Source organism: Barbus barbus (assembly GCF_936440315.1).
Source record: "Barbus barbus genome assembly, chromosome: 6".
NCBI classification, from domain to species: Eukaryota; Metazoa; Chordata; class Actinopteri; order Cypriniformes; family Cyprinidae; genus Barbus; species Barbus barbus.
Window position 1 is genome coordinate 16,756,451 of NC_136734.1, and position 16,517 is coordinate 16,772,967.

At 37.4% G+C, this 16,517-nt stretch overlaps 1 protein-coding gene across 1 annotated transcript; it reads left to right on the plus strand.

Moving 5' to 3' along the window:
- The first annotated feature begins 1,698 nt into the window (after nt 1-1,698).
- LOC306870822 (uncharacterized protein) lies at nt 1,699-16,451 on the plus strand. Its single transcript, XM_079418250.1, has 10 exons — nt 1,699-1,828; nt 2,801-4,212; nt 12,395-12,966; nt 13,073-13,140; nt 13,225-13,439; nt 13,638-13,888; nt 13,987-14,124; nt 15,056-15,215; nt 15,473-15,520; nt 15,676-16,451. Exons 1-10 carry the CDS (start codon nt 1,824-1,826, stop codon nt 15,942-15,944), a joined length of 3,138 nt encoding a protein of 1,045 aa, XP_079274376.1. The 5' UTR covers nt 1,699-1,823; the 3' UTR covers nt 15,945-16,451.
- The last annotated feature ends 66 nt before the right edge of the window (nt 16,452-16,517 follow it).

Genomic DNA, 16,517 nt, shown 5'->3' on the forward strand with positions numbered 1-16,517 from the left:
GATTTGGATTTAACTGCTAAATTAATAGATTTCCTTTATGACGTCGTTGTTAACTTTTTGAAGCATCAAAATTTTGGTGGAATGGACTTTCAATGGAGACAAAGAAAACTTTGTGCTTTGAAGATGATTGAATGTCTAATAGGTTTGGAACAGCATGAGTATAAAGTTAAATTATGACAGAAGTTTCTTTTTTGCGTGACCTATCTTTTTAGTATGTCGAAAGTCCACCTAGACCTTAGTCAGGGTAAAGCCATATATATTTTTGGAAGGAGTGTAAAAAATAGGGTTAAAATCAGGGTATAAAAGTTTATTTAATTTTTAACTATGACCAGGAAACAAAATAAAAATGACCCAATTAAGACAGCCATTGCTAAAGAATTAATCTCAATCAGCAATTTATTTAGTTTAATTTCGAAACAGGGTGGGTGCGTACAGGTTTGGATATATTGGCTTGTGAAATCAAAATATCCTTACTCTTGAAACCTACCAAACAGACTAGTGAGATGGACTTCACTAGTAAAATAATATGGCTCATAAACTGACTCCATCCTAGATGTAGGTTTATACAAACAGAATCCATCTCTGCGAGTCCATATAATGTGTTAAATTAGGATGATTACTGAAGGATCATGTGACACTGAAGAATGGAGTAATGACTGCTGTAAATTGAGTTTTGCCATCACAGGAATAAATTACATTTTAAAATAGAAAACAAAATATTGTTTTTACTGCATTTTTGATCAAATAAATATAGCCTTTATGTGCATAAAAAAGGGAATAAATGCAGTTAAAACAATAAAATGCAATTATTCCAAATGTTTTGCTTGAGCATTCGATTTCATGAGAACTAAAGAATAAAGTTCCATCTGAAAGTTGTGGTCAGTGGTGGTCTTTTTCAACTTTTGATAGTGAGAAATTAGTTTTATAGTAATGAAATATTTGCTTAGTTATCAAATCTTTCTCTATTATTTTTTTTTGATCCTCAGATAATCGTTTTCAGGTGGTACCTTTGAGCACAAACGCTACAACTTTACTGGCTGATAGGGCAGCTACAAGAAGTCAACTGCCTAATCTTCCTGTCACTTCTGAAATCAAACGCTCTTGAGTCACACACTTGTTTTGATTAAGTAATTACTTTGTAACCATTGTAACCAAAAGTATGTTCTATATAGTATGAATTTAATCCACACATACTATTTCGGCCATGTTGTCATTGTAATGTGACCTGTGTCAGTTGTGTTGCTTCACAAAGTGTTGACTGGATGCACACTTCAAAATCTCGCCGGCTGTAGCAGGTAATCCAGGAACTTTTTCACCAACTGTTTTATGAATGTGAATTCAGATATACTTCTCATTTCACATACTGTTTTTTTCACCTACTATATAGTATAGGGAAGTATGCAGAAGTGGATGCAGCCTACTTATTAGATCAAGTGGCAATATTATATGCCGTGACAAAGGATCAAACCATTTAGAATTGTTTAGAGAGGAGTTACTGACTGATATTGACAGCATACTGACTGAGCAAATATACTTATACTTTTTTTATTTTTCATTTTAACTGATGGCCCATTTTAGCTGACATTATCCATTACATTTTGGGAAAGGGACGCTTGTTAAGAAGGTTTCTGAGCTCCATTGTTCTCAACCCCACCCTAGCAGTGTAGACTAAGTCACTCTACTAGTCACTCAACTCTTCCCACATCTGTAATGTGTACAGGTGTAGTCTCACCTGTCCTGAGGTGAAGAAGCTTCAAACGTATTTGATAACACTCCTCCAAACCGTCATTTTCATGATTTGACATACTGAAGATAGACACAAAATGAGGTGGGTTTGTTTTGTTTGTTTTTTGTTAATGTTGAATTAAATGTTTTAGGAATGATATGCACCATGGAAACAAGCACAGACAAAAAGCACCCATAAAAAAATTGTGTTAAACCTGTGTTTTTCAGACAATCTTTGATATTTACACACTGAAATTATTGCCCATGGTGCAGTTATGAATGTATTTTTATTTTAAGAGATTACACAAGCTGTTATATGTCCACAGTCTTTATTTCTGCACAGGTATTTTACTTTCGAATTTGAATCTGAATGCACATTCATTTCAAATAGAATAGCAACATTATGTCAGTAAAGCATTTATATAGTGATATGCATGTTGATTTTTGGGGTTAGGCTTAGGGTGCTAGAAAAAATAATATTAACTCACTAAAAACAACATATTAGTACATTTTCACCTGTGTATGTTGTGTGTGTATTTAAATGTCTGTGGTATCTGTATGCTCGTATGTGAGTATACATGAAATGAATTACAAGAACAACTGGAAAAACTGCTCTTCAGCTTTACATTTACATTTAGTCATTTGGCAGACGCGTTTATCCAAAGCGACTTACAATAGGGGAATACAAAAAGCAGTCTGACAGAGGAAGTGCTTGTAACACCAAGTCTCAGTCATTGTTCAAATAAGTACAAGCTAGTAAGGGAAGGAGAGAAAGATAGAGGGAAAGATTAAGGTTTTTTTATTTGTTTTTTTTTTGGAGTTTAGGATGAAGTCAAGTAGTGCCGAAAGAAATGAGTTTTCAGTTGTTGTTTGAAGATTTACAGGGATCCAGCATTCCGGATAGGGGTGGATTTACAGCACTGGACATTTATTTTGTGCTTTAATACATGGTTCACATACTGCGACATACTGAAATAGCGCTCAACAAGTGCATACATGACTAGAATGACAAGTATACTTGACAAATAGAACGTGTTTAAATCATTATTTCATCAGCTTTTCCTTCTGTTTTCAGCCTTGAAGGTACCTTAAAAACCAAACTGCTTATGCAGGAGTGCCATTTTACTTGGTCTCTTAGAAAAGAAGACTTTGTTCTCTGTGATTTATTGAATCGTCTTGAGGAACAGATTCAGTTGGAATGTGACAAGGCGAGAGTAACACGAGCTTACAGCAGCTTTGGTTTCGTTCAGTATCTCTGTGGAAACCAGCAGGAAGCACTCGCAAATCTGCAGAAATCAGAGCAGCTCACAAATGCATACTACAAAGACAGTGATGAAGTTCTTATTGTTACCTATGGAGACCTTGCCTGGTGGCACTTTCATATGAAAGAGTTCTCTATGTGTGAAGACTACTTGAGACAGTTAGAGAGGATCCATGAAAAGTTTTCTGAGGGATTCACTTATTCCATCGAGGTGCTCAGAGAAAAGGGTTGGACTTTTCTTAAATTCTCTAACAAATACTCAAATGCTGCAAAAGAATGCTTTAGACAGGCCCTTGAAATGAACCCAGATGACAGTGATTTAAATGCAGGCTATGCTATTGCAATGTACCGTACAACAAATCAGACCTCTGACTCTTCAGACTCGCAAACCATAAAACAGCTTGAAAGAGCTGTAGAGCTTAATCCAGATGATGCTGTTCTGTTAGTGTTGCTAGCCTTGAGAATACAGCATAACAAAGGTGATAGGAAGATATCTGAAACTGCACTGAATAAGGTGATTATGGCACTGGTGATGTCCCCTGAAAATCCACATGTCATAAGATACGCAGCAACATTTTGCCGCCAATTAGGAAATATGGACGCTGCCATTACTCTACTGGAAGAAGCCCTGCAGTCTACCCCAAACTCTGCCTTTATACACCATCAACTGGCTCTGTGTTACAAAAGCAAAAAAATATTCCTGGAAACGAAATATAGGACGCATGGTAAAGCAGGGTTTGATGTTGAAGAATCTAATGAAATACAGCAATACCTAGATCAGTGCATCAAGCATCTGGAAAAGGCAGTTTCCCTAAAGCCTTCTTTCGTTATTGCCATGGCAGATTTAGCACTGCACTATGGACAACGAGGTAGTTTTGCAGATGCTGAGATACGTTTTGATAACGCATTTAAAATGGCAAATAATGAAAAGCAATTCCTGCCGACAGTTCATTGTTTATATGGCAAATACCAGCTCTATAACAGAAGATCTGAAGAACTGTCCATCCATCATTTCATGCAAGGCCTGAGGCTGCAGCCGGAATCAGAGCAAGGCAAGGTGTGTGAGGAGAAACTGAAAACGGTGATTGAACGTCGTATTAATAGGCTGAAAAACCCAGATGACGGCATGCTGTGTGGCATACAGGGATTCATTCATGAAGTGAAGGGTGAAAAACTCAAGGCTGAAGAGTTTTATGAGAGAGCCCTAACAAATGGACTCAATTTCGGTAAATGCAATTTTTAATTTTTTTATTTGAGTTATTCCTTATTTTATATTGATAGAAATATAAGTGAATATTTTATATTATTTTGGATTACTTTAAATGCACTAGTCACCAAAATTAAAGGCATACTACTGTATAATGTCCCATTTGTTAATAGCCTCACACAATTAAGGCAAATGACTTTAAATATCTAACTGTCAAAAGATTTGTCTAAAAATTTGGATAATTTTGGATTTTAACTATTTAATAATGGATTTAGTAAACATTATATTAACATTAACATTAACAAACTCGTGCACATCCCTAATCGTCCTGCTATGTATTAATATGTGGCTTGGCTAGTGTTGTTGTTAACGCTTTAATATAACAATTAATTTGAAATAACCCAATAAATTCATTAAATCATAGGCTACTATTTGGGATTTAAGACAAGTCTGAAATTATCTTTAAGAAGTTATTTACAATGATTTTATGAAGATTCTTTTCAAGAATTTGAATTCCTGAAAGGTATTTAAGTTTTGTCTTATGAACAATCTTAAGAAAAAAAGATATGAATAATTTTTGGGAATTCAAATATTCCTAACTTTTTTCTTAAGTTAAAAAATAAGAATAAATGGCAGTTAAAGGGATAGTTCACCCAAAAATGAAAATTGCCCCATGATTTATTCACCTACAAGACATACTTTATGTATATGACTTTCTTCTTTCAGACAAATTCAATTGGAGTTATGTAAAAAATCCAAAATGACTCTTCCAAGCTTTATAATGGCATTGAATGGGTGTTATCTTTCAATAGTCCAAAAGAAGTCCAATAAAGCGCATCCTTCCATCATAAAAAAGTGTCCCATACGGCTCCAGGGGGTTAATAAAGGCCTCCTGAAGCGAATCGATGCATTTTTGTAAGAAAAATATCCATATTTAAAACTTTATAAACAGTATTCTATAGCTTCCGCTAACTCGTACGTGCGTACACAAGAGAGTCGTGTTCCAGCGGATGACGTAGGTGTAGTGTAAGGTCCAGTGAGAATATGCTAGTCTCATGGGAATGTCTCCGGTTACTGTCAAAACCTAAGTTCCCTGAGAGCGGGAATGAGACATTGTGAAGCATTCGCTGTGGGAACTTCTCCCCTTCTCCAAAATCCTGAAACCTTATAGGATAACTCCAGTTCAATAAACTGGCCAATTGTCCCTACTCTATGCAAATACTGACATGCGGCAAGAGCGACAATTGCTTCTAAGACAACGCTGTAGTGCTGATCGAGCAGCAAGCACGGCGATCTTCACAAAGTCTTATTTCCGCTCTCAGGGAACTGAGGTTACGACATAACCGGAGATGTTCCCTTTCAAGCATTCACTCACATTGCTAAGCATTTGCTAACCACAGGAAAAAATGGCTGCCCTCTGCTCCGGGTGTGTGTTCACGGTGTGTGTTTGTTCACTACTCATTGCTGTGTGTGTACACTTGGATGGGTGAAATGCAGACCACAATTTCCGAGTATGGGACACAGCGGCGTAACTTTGCTTTGAAAAGTGGTGGGGACACCGCACAACTCGTTTTGCTATTTGTTTATTTAATAACCGAATTTACTTGGGGACTGAGTTCAGAGTTGGAAATGGTCAGCTCAGCTGCAGCGTATTCATTAATTGCACAATTGTGTGTGTGTGTGTGTATTACGATTCATTCTACTTTGAATTACTTGCATATTTTCTAATTAACATTACGTCAAGAGTCAAGACAAGCCCACAAAATTTTCCTCATCCAATCAAATAATTTAACCAATCCTGAACTACGCAAAACCTTGTGTAAAACATGAGTGAGAGTTTATTTGTGTTTAAAATGGTTAAACTACCTTTATTAATTAAATAAATGAAATTGTTTTAACAAATCTTTTTTTATGACGTTTTTATAAGAGCTCTATTTTCTCCTCCCCCACACCACATGTAAAGGCTAGTTAACGGTAAATGTTGCTACCTATAGCATAAATGTTAAAACATCAACAAAATGTCCAAAAGAAAGTGTGGAAGTGATATAAGAAGCTTTTTAGTGAAGCAGCCACGCACAGTAAGTTACTTTGCTTAACACGAAAACATATTATATTTAACTTACGTGAATATAGACATACTGTCGCTAATCATGTTTTCTGGCGGCCACTGGAGCGCGCTGTGATTTAATACAAAACTGAATTAAAGGACTATGAACTAAAGACTTGTGTACTTATTGTTTTAATTGTGAAAATCCGAGTCATAACATAGAATTGTCCTGTTGCCTAAAAGTGCTTTAACTATTATTCAGCCTTCAATGATGGACAAATGCCAATATATTGCTTATGATTGCAAATGTAAACATTTAGATCCCAAAATGAATTATTTACTTCTTACATAACTTAATTTTTCCTATAACACTTAATCATGACTTGTAATAATAACCGTGACTTGTGACTTTTTAACAATGCCTCAAGTGAACTCGCTGCGTGGTTGAAGAAGAACCGTCGTCCACCTTCTAGTCATCACTTGATCACTTGATGACTACAGTGAGTGATGATTTGACTTGTGGACCAGAGATATTGTCCAATTAATCTTCTCAAAAATCTCAAATAAAATATTTCAACCTTGAAACAGTATCCAAACAAAACGAACATCGTAAAAAGAAAGGTACAGGATCTGTAGACTAATTATAGGGAAAGGAAACTACATATCCCATGACGCATATCGCGTATCTCGCGATAGTTTCACAACGAGACTTAATTCATCTTTGAGGACGTTGAAAAGCGTCTGACCGGCGGAAAAATGTGTTAAATGAATGAATTAGTTTATGAAGAGTGACGATTTGTAGATGGTGCTTTTCCTTTAATATATACCTTACGCAATCTATTTTTCAGTTACTTTTTAAAAGTGGTGGGGACAATATCGAGCCTGGTAAAAAGTGGTGGGGACATGTCCCACCCGTCCCACCCGTAAATTACGCCTATGATGGGACACCATACTTGGCCACACGTCCTAACCTTTCCTTTCCTTTCCTAAAACCTGGCGAAAGTATTCTGTGTGGACCAGCCAGCTGCATAGCATATATCCCAAAGAAATGATCTGCGCTTTAAGGGAGGTAGAAAGAGATTTAGGCACGTACCCCGGTCTGGGCAAAAGAGAAACACTGTGTCCCCAGGCCCAAAGTGAATACAATCATCGTCCAAACGAAACGAAGCAATAGCAGCCACATAAACCTCTAGCATCGAGGGTAGACTCCCGTTATCCAGCCTGTGTTGCAGAAAACATAGAACATCCAACATGGGGCAGCTCGCCAGGTCGATATCTCTATCACAGCACCATTTCACAAACAATCCCCATTTAAGTGCATACAGACGCCTAGTAGAAGGTGCATGATACTCAGTGAGCGTGTCAAGCACACGGGGAGGCAGGGCGCTTAGCCCCTTTAGGACCCCTTAAGTAGCCACACATGAAGGTTCCACAGCTCTGGATTGGGGTGCCATATCAAGCTGTTCATTTGAGACAGCAGGTCCCTCTTGAGGGGGATCAGCCAAGGGGGAGCCACCAGCATCTCCATGAGGTCCGGAAACCAAGGTTGCTTCGGCCAGTTTGGTGCAATGAGGATCACTCTCTCTCTTTCCTGATTTTGCATAATATCAGAGGCAAAATCTTCACTGGGGGGAATGCATAAAGTCTGGCTCTCGGCCAGCACGACATAAGAGCATCTCTCATCAGCAGGGAGTGAGACAGTCAAAAGAACAGTGGGCAGTGTCAGTGACAGATCCACCTCTGCCCTCCCGAAGTGGTCCCAAATCATCCGAACTGAGCTGGGATGCAGCTTCCACTCCCCGTGAGGGATTCCATTCCTCAAAAGCATGTCCACTCCACTGTTTAGGAGACCGGGGATATGCGCCGCTCTGATGGAGAGTAAATGATGATCCGTCCATAATAGAAGACTCACAGCCTGCTTGAATAGGGCTCTGGAGCACACACCACCTTGGCGATTTATGTACAAAACCACAGACATATCGTCGTTGCGAATCAGCACATCGTTGTTCCAGCTGTGGCAGAAAAGCCACTAGTGCTAAGGACAACGCCTTCAGTTCCAAGTGGTTTATGTGCCACCTGCTTTGAGACTCTGACCACAGGCCTGAAGCCATTACGCCCTTGCACACTGCTCCCCAGCCTGAGGTCAACGCATCTGTCATGACCACAGTGTGTGCTGTCACTAGTCCCAGGGGAACTCCCCTGCTGAACATTTCTGGGTCACGCCCACCCAGGCCCACCCATAGCTACGCGACTGGACCGAAGTTGCCCAACCATGGAATAAGGTTTACTTTTTGGTATGCAGTGATTTATTTAAACAAAACACTACTTATATTTACAAAATAGTTCAACTATTTTCTTATTCCTCTATTAAACATTGTGCAGGTCAAACCCAAACAAATTACCCTTGTTTATGGAGGCCATTGTCCCGAACCCTTTTGTTTAGTATTTATGATTGCTAAATCCATTTATTCAATATATTTATTAGAATATCATTGCACTGTAAAATATCTTGTTTAATGAGAGTGACCTAGGTAGCTGTGGTCTAATTGTTAAGCGAGTCAGATTTGTAACCCGAAGGTCATGGGTTTGAGTCTCAGTACCGGCAGGAATTGTCAGTAGGGGGAGTGAATGACCAGCACTCTTCCACCTTCAGTACCAACAACTGAGGTAAGACCCTTGAGCAAGGCACCAAACCTCCAATTGCTCCCCAGGACGCCGCAGCAAATAATGGCTGCCCACTGCTCCAGGGGTGTGTTCACTATTGTGTGTGCACTTGGATGGGTAAAATGCAGACCACAAATTCCAAGTATGGGACACCATACTTGGCCACACGTCATGTCACTTTCACTTATTTATTAATGATATATTCATTAATTTGAAGGTTACATTTTAGGAGCCATTCATGCAAAAAATTAAAATGAATAAAATTGCATCAGTGTATGCAAAGTATGCTGTCAATCGATTAAAAAATGTAATCGTGTTAATCACAGTCCTGGACTGAAATTTAAAATACTAGGATTTACCTGTAAATGTGTTGAAATTAAGGAATGCATGACAAACTAGTTTAAGGAAACAGAACCTTTCACATCTCCGCCAGTTATGAGACATAATCCTTATTATTCTTTTGTTTTTATTCAGCCATTATCAGCTTTTATACTGGCAATAAAACGCCACATCCCTTCAATCCCATTTTACATTTACCCAACTATTATCAAAAGTATTTCTAAATAAATACAACAAAACATTTTCTTGAGACCTTGAATGAAGTATTATGATAAAATGCATTATGAAGATGAATTGGACCTGTTCTGCAGGTGCATTAGAGCTAGCGTCATGCTACATAAGACAATTGATTAAATTAATAGTACACTTTTACTCAAAACTCACTTTAAACCACCATCGAGTGTTTGTAATAATTTCCTTTTGCAATCACATGTGTACACTATGGGCGGCTGCGGTACATCATAAAAGTAGCCCCAAAAAAACGCAACCCACGGCTCTGTAATTTTTCCCGCGACTGTATTTTCAAAATAGCCCAATTGTGCGGGAAAACCGCGACCCTGGCAACACTGGTTCACTGTACCCTTATCACATATGAGCAGGGCCTGAAGTTAACTTTTTTGACCACCAGCCACTGTTTAAAAATCCACCTGCCACAGTAACTTTTTACCAGCCAGTTTTTTTTGTTTGTTTTTTTTTGCCTCATAAAGGTGAAAAATAGAAATCACACAAACATTATTCTTTATCTTGTAAGAATACACATTTAAGTGCTGTCAAGTTATTAACGAAATCATTATAAGTAATAATAACTATTAGACTATATATTTTTTTATCTTTTTATTCATTGATTTGCTGTGTCACAGACATAGTCATATGTCATAGTCACACCGGGATAGAAAAACAGGTATACACACACACACACACACACACCGTGCTAACTCAACAGATATAAGTTAGACCTAAGTTACCGCAGCTCGTATGTAAACACATCACACACGGACACGGCTGTGTTGATGGCTGATTTAGTCTAGACAGTTCCTGGCAACTGTTAATTACAGCCTTCAGGAACCGTTAAGCAGAACTAAATGAATATTACTGGTAAAGTTACTGGGTACCGGACATTTTCTCACTGGTTCCCAACTCCCAACATACACACGCACACACATCTGTGTCTGTGACACACAAACGTAGTCAGAGAAGGGCCTCATCTTCTTGCCGATCGCGTGATCGTTCCGAAACAGAAGTCGCATCTTCTCAAACTGCGCTGCTTTCATGGACGTCAGTGCCTTGACCGCAGCGGTCTCCTCCGGAAGCGCAGTCTTTGATATTTTGCAACTTATTGTGTGTAGGTGGCTTTTTGATGATTCGTGGTCCTTAATTGCTTCTAATTTTAAGTTTTTAGTCCCGATTACAAAAGGATTTGACTTCGCTTTCTCTGAGCCATACATACGGCAGTTACTGCAGTACATTTAATCTGTACTGCGGTCATAAATCAGCCACTCACGAACCTTGCCGTTGTCGCCACTTTGTATTAAAACGTCGTCTTTTACTTTTCTTTGACTCATCCTCATCTTTTTGTTGGTTGTTCGTTTCAGCCGTTCGTTTGTACCTTGAGCTAAAATCCAACGAAAAGGCAGACTTAAAAAAAAACAGACGCAAAAAAACAACAACTCAATTCTCATTGGCTACCCGCCAATGTGGCAGGTAGATTGACGGTTTTACCCGCCAATTGCAAAATTCACCCGCATTTGGCGCGTGGTCGGGTGTTAATTTCAGGCCCTGCATATGAGTGTACATATCTCTCGCGCACTCTCTCTCTCTCTCTCCCTCCCTCTCTCTCTCTCTCTGTCGGACACTCTCTCTCTCTCTCTCTCTCTCTCTCTTCGCCTTTACTTTCATCTAGCCCGGCGCCTCATAATCACACAATCTCTGCGTCCCAATGTGCATACTATACACCCTATCTGCCCTAAATAGTACTGAAAATTACTAATATCACAGAATTTAGGTTGGATAGTGTGCACATTGGGACGCAGGCAATATTACATTCCGCGGTGCGATAACGGCAAAAAGGTGGGGTCAAACTTTATCAAACGATTAATTTGCGTTAAAAAAATATTAAGGCATGAAACATTTTTGATTAATCACATGCGTTAACCAGTGTTGGGGAAAGTTACTTTTAAAAGTAATGCATTACGATATTGCGTTACTCCCTAAAAAAGTAACTAATTACGTTACTTAGCTACTTTTTATGGAAAGTAATGCGTTACGTTACTTTGCGTTACTTTTGCGTTACTTTTTAAATATGAGCAGGGCTTGATTGTTTTTAATACAAGAAATTACATTAATACTAATGTAAAAGCCCTGTATCTTGTGAAGGAAAAGTAAATGAATGAATGAATGAATGAATGATATATCGCTAAAAAAAAACGTCTGTAAAGTAAAACTCAGGATAAGAAGGTTTAACACTCTTCGGCAATAACAAAACAATGAAGTTCAATTGTTAGTTTATCTAAAGTCATTTTTGCTTATTAGTATGGTTGAACTGGATCATCAAAGGTCAGCAGCAAAGACATTGGTTAATAAAATGAGATACATTTGTGTTGTTTAACATTTAATTATTGCAGTTTGCGTCATATTCTGAGTTTGCATTTCACTGTTTTAATTCATTTTGATGAATAATAAATCAGTTTTTTGCGAGTGGGATGAATTAATGCACATTCACATTTAGATCTATAGTAACAGCTCACACAGCACACTGTCAGTCAATACATGGGGAAAAAGTAACTGGCGTTACTTTTTTTAAAAAGTAACTCAGATATTTTTTTGTAAATTAAAAAGTAATGCGTTACTTTACTAGTTACTTGAAAAAAGTAATATTATTACGTAACTCGCGTTACTTGTAATGCGTTACCCCCAACACTGGCGTTAACACGTTAACGTTGACAGCCCTAATGCAAAGTAAATGTACTTTTGAAATGGACATCAACATTGTCATGTTTTATGACATCCTTTGTATGCAATTGTCATATCTCCAAGATGAACAATGTGTACTTAAGAGATATTTAATTTACTTATAAAAAAAAAATCCAGGTTAAACAAACCTCAGTAACTTGTAAGCTGCCTCTTTATACTTCTGCTTGTTTTTCTTAAATAGGTGAAAGCCTACTTTTCACAGAGATGAGAATTTGGCTCATGAGTTTCAGTGAAAAATCTGTTCTAAACCTGATTTTTGATGGAGAAAATTATGATAAAGCTGGCAGTGGGAGTGGGACTTTCAAAGGTGCAATGAACAAGAAGACTGTGCACTTGGTTGATATTGATATCTGCAATGCCAAGAGGATTCTTAGATGGAAAAAGCAGGCTCTTGGGCCCCATGCTGTTCTACTTGCATTTTCTCTGCGTGAAGACAGTTTCACAGACCAGACCAAAGAGATTCTTGAAAATTTGGATTTTCTTGGAGAGAAATTCTGGACTCATGTCATTGTAGTATTTATGGAGGGAGACTTTAGTATAAATGAGTATACTGGAGCTCAGAGAAGTGTATTGGAGTGGCTTCTTGAAAAATGTGGACACAAATCCTACATCTCTGGCTCTGCACCAGAAATTACAGAGAGGATAGAGCTTTCAGAGAGGATACAGAAGATGATAAGGATAAATAATTCAATGCATCTGGTCTTACCAGACATTTTAGATGAAGATTCTCAATCCCCTTTAGGCATTTTAAGTGTAAGTAATTGATAAATTTATTTTACAATGATCTCTTTGCAAATGTAAATTTGTGTAATTTGACAATACAATTACAATTCACTTAAGCACTTTTTATTTTTCACAGAAGCTAGACGTGAACGATTACTTGTTCACTCCTGATGTCATCGTTCAAGAGGGACAAAGGAAATACAGGTATTGTGTCAACAGACAGGTGAAGTAAGATAACTGAGTGTATCAGTTTGTATTCATATTCTGTATTTCTTTGAAATCAAATAGGTTACAGTGCAGTCATGCAGGATGGTTCCATTGTGAGTTTACACAGATTGGTTTTAACATGGATGGGGAAGGAGAAGTGCTGTACAGCACTGTTATTCAGGACAGTGACTGTCCAGTCCCTGCCAACTATTACCAAGCAGGACCCGTGTATGATATCAAATGTGTTCAGGGTGAGCTGTCTCAACTTAGACTACCTCACTGTGAGACCTCCACTGGTGAGTTCTATCTTATGAATAATATGAGATACTGAACGTAATCTGTGAATAATACAAAGTGGAAACTTTTAAGAAATATCTTGTATAATATAAAAATATAACATTTTATTATATATTTTAAATTTACTAATTGTAGAGGTCATGACAAAAAAAACAGTTTGAATTTTGTTTAAAAATTTTGTTTTCTGAATCTCATAGAGGATGCCTGCCACTTCATATCAGTTATACATTACTCTAATCAGATGGTTGATATTCTGAAACCTCAGAATATCACAAGCACACATGTTACAGTGAACATCCCAGGAACATCAAAATTTTGTATTTCCAAGATCACAAACTGGTTTACAGATCATTGGTCTAAGATGCTTGGCCAAGTGATGCTATTTTATCTACAGCAAGCACATAGGCTGCATGTGTTTCTAAAACCATGCAATGTGGATCCCAGAGAGGTCATTTAAATATATATATATTTATATATATTTAATGCAGTTTCTCTTTATTTTGGCTGACCTTTATAAACAACTTTACCGTTTCTCTCTTCTTTCAGGTGGAAAAATGTAATAAAGATTACACATTAATCCAAACAGCTTGTGAATGCATGCTCAAATATGAATGTGTGTACAGCATGTCCTGTGATCCTGTTGAGGAACATGGACCTTCAGTGAGGCCAAAGATACAACCGATGGTCAGTGTATGGACTGGACCTTTGGACTTTTTTTTTAAGATTTTCTAATTGATATATCATGGGGAAATTATGCATCTCTAGTTCTATAATGTCACTTTTATTCAATGACCGATCCCTGAAAAATACTTTGGGATGGTTGCCCTGCTTGAAAGTTAAGTAATCATCTGCTTCAATCAATGCACTGAAGTCATTACAATTCTTACCAAAAGACTGTGATCTTGAGAAACATTCTGAGAAAAATTCTGACTGATAGTGTATCTCCTAGACTTGATCACCTGCTCCTTTAAAACCTAATTATCAATCTGAAAAATACAGAGTTCTGGCATGAAACTTTAGATGGCGCAGTTCGTAGGTCTAACTAAATCTGACCCAATGACATCATTATCTCATGGCACAGCTGATTGGTTTTCTTCTGTATTGGTAGCCAATGAGCTCACTGCTCAATATTCAAATACCTGGCTTTGTTTTGCTGTAGCAGACAGTCGCAGCGCAGTTCGTGGCGCACTTCAGAAACCCTCCACCTTCCCCAGCTCCACCTGTATAGATCTGCTACGAGGTGATTCATGTATCCTATAGGGGGTTATTCATATGTGTTATATGTGCAGCAGCAGTATTTCCTACATGCTCACATGTTGTGGATGTATTGGCAGTAGCATGTTTCGGTGCTTTCTCTGCCGCAACAGCAGCAGCAGCGTAGCAGATCTATTCAGCCAAGACCAAATACATTAACATTGTCATGTACATTACTATGCCAATCCTTCCGAGAGTTTTCATGACAAAAATGCATTTAAATGTTAAAACTGTCAGTGTATTGTATGCCATCTCAGAAGAAAAAAAATCCAATATTAAAGTTAACAAAGTATTTCTGAAATGTAGTTTTATAAATGATGTCTTTAAATCAAACTTATGATCCCACTCTTTACTTTCTAAGGACACAAAACTTCATTGCAATAAGCAGTGGAAACATTACTATCCAACATTTGATATAAAGTTGCCAGATGGTGTGATGGATGTGGGTTTACACCTCAAAAAGGAAAACCTCAAGAAAGGAAAGGTTAAAGTTGTATGGAGCTGTGACATAGCACTAACAGGTAAGTGTGATACTGTACAGTTTGTGTTACTGGAGTAAAGGTTTAGGAAGTAAATAACTGACATGACAACAATCCACCTAAAGTAATAATCATCATAGACTGGACTGCAACATTTGGGACCCTTGTGCTGATCCACCTTAGCGTATAAGCAATGTACACAATTCAATGGTTTACCGATCAATTTAATCAAATCATTCATACAGTTAATCTCAAAAGTTTAAAATTAATAAGACATTAATGAAGTTTTTATCTTACAGACTATAGTGCAGAAAACAGGAGACCGAGCATATCCACAGATGAGCGGTGTAAGCACATAACCTTGACATAATCTTAGCCTAACCATTTTATTTACATTTGAATCAGCTAGTTTTAGAATTGTAGCAGAACAAATGATTAGCTTCTATCTCACAAACATTTGAATACTGTATTAATTAAATGTGTTGATGACTATATTCTACAGGTGTATCCTTTCTAAAAAAAAAAAAAAGTGACCTTATCCAAAAGGTGAAGAATATTGATCCCATTTTAGATCACCTTGAAGATATTATTTCAGACGAACAGATAAGTGAAATCAGAGCAATGACAACACCTCACCACAAAATGAGGAGAATCTTTGAGATCATAGAAGGACAAGGTCTTTCATCGAAACGGATGTTTTTTGATTTTCTTTACCTGAAAGAGCGATGTCTTATGGATGAAATGACAAAAGACAACAACCAAGGCAACTAATGTATGTGGGATGAACAGCAGAGCAACTGAAGAGGAAAAAATGTATTAATTTGTTATGTTCACGCTCCTGCTGTAACATTTGTCAAAGCATGTAATATTGTCATTGACCAGTGTATGTGACAGTCTTTTAAATTTGAGGGTTACTGCTATACTGATTTACAGTGTGACAATGTTCAGATTGTGATGATTATGCGTCAATGGGTTTGTCCACTTTATTATCACCTCTAAGTTACTTGTAAATAATATTTCTACAGAAATAGAAGTGAAATTTAGAAATGAAATATTTTCCATTTCCTAATCCTTTTCAATATGAAGAGGTGCTGTAGATGATGAACATTGTCAGTTCATAATGTAGGCTATATCAAGTCTGGAGTAATGATGTGTAAATTTGATTCTCAGTCCTTGTGCATTAATATTTGTTGCTGAATCAAACACAGATGATCTGCCTTTTATTTTGTGATATATTGTGAAATGTGGTTTAATGATAAAAGAACATTAAGTAATATTTAAAATATTTGTGTGTCCTCAATATTATTGCTGATGCTTAGGATGCAGTGTTTAATTCAGAAATGC

Coding starts and splice junctions, on each gene's coding strand:
- LOC306870822 (XM_079418250.1), top strand. Junction 13,889..13,986: donor GCAATGTGGATCCCAGAGAG/GTCATTTAAATA, acceptor CTCTTCTTTCAG/GTGGAAAAATGTAATAAAGA. Junction 15,521..15,675: donor CATATCCACAGATGAGCGGT/GTAAGCACATAA, acceptor TATATTCTACAG/GTGTATCCTTTCTAAAAAAA.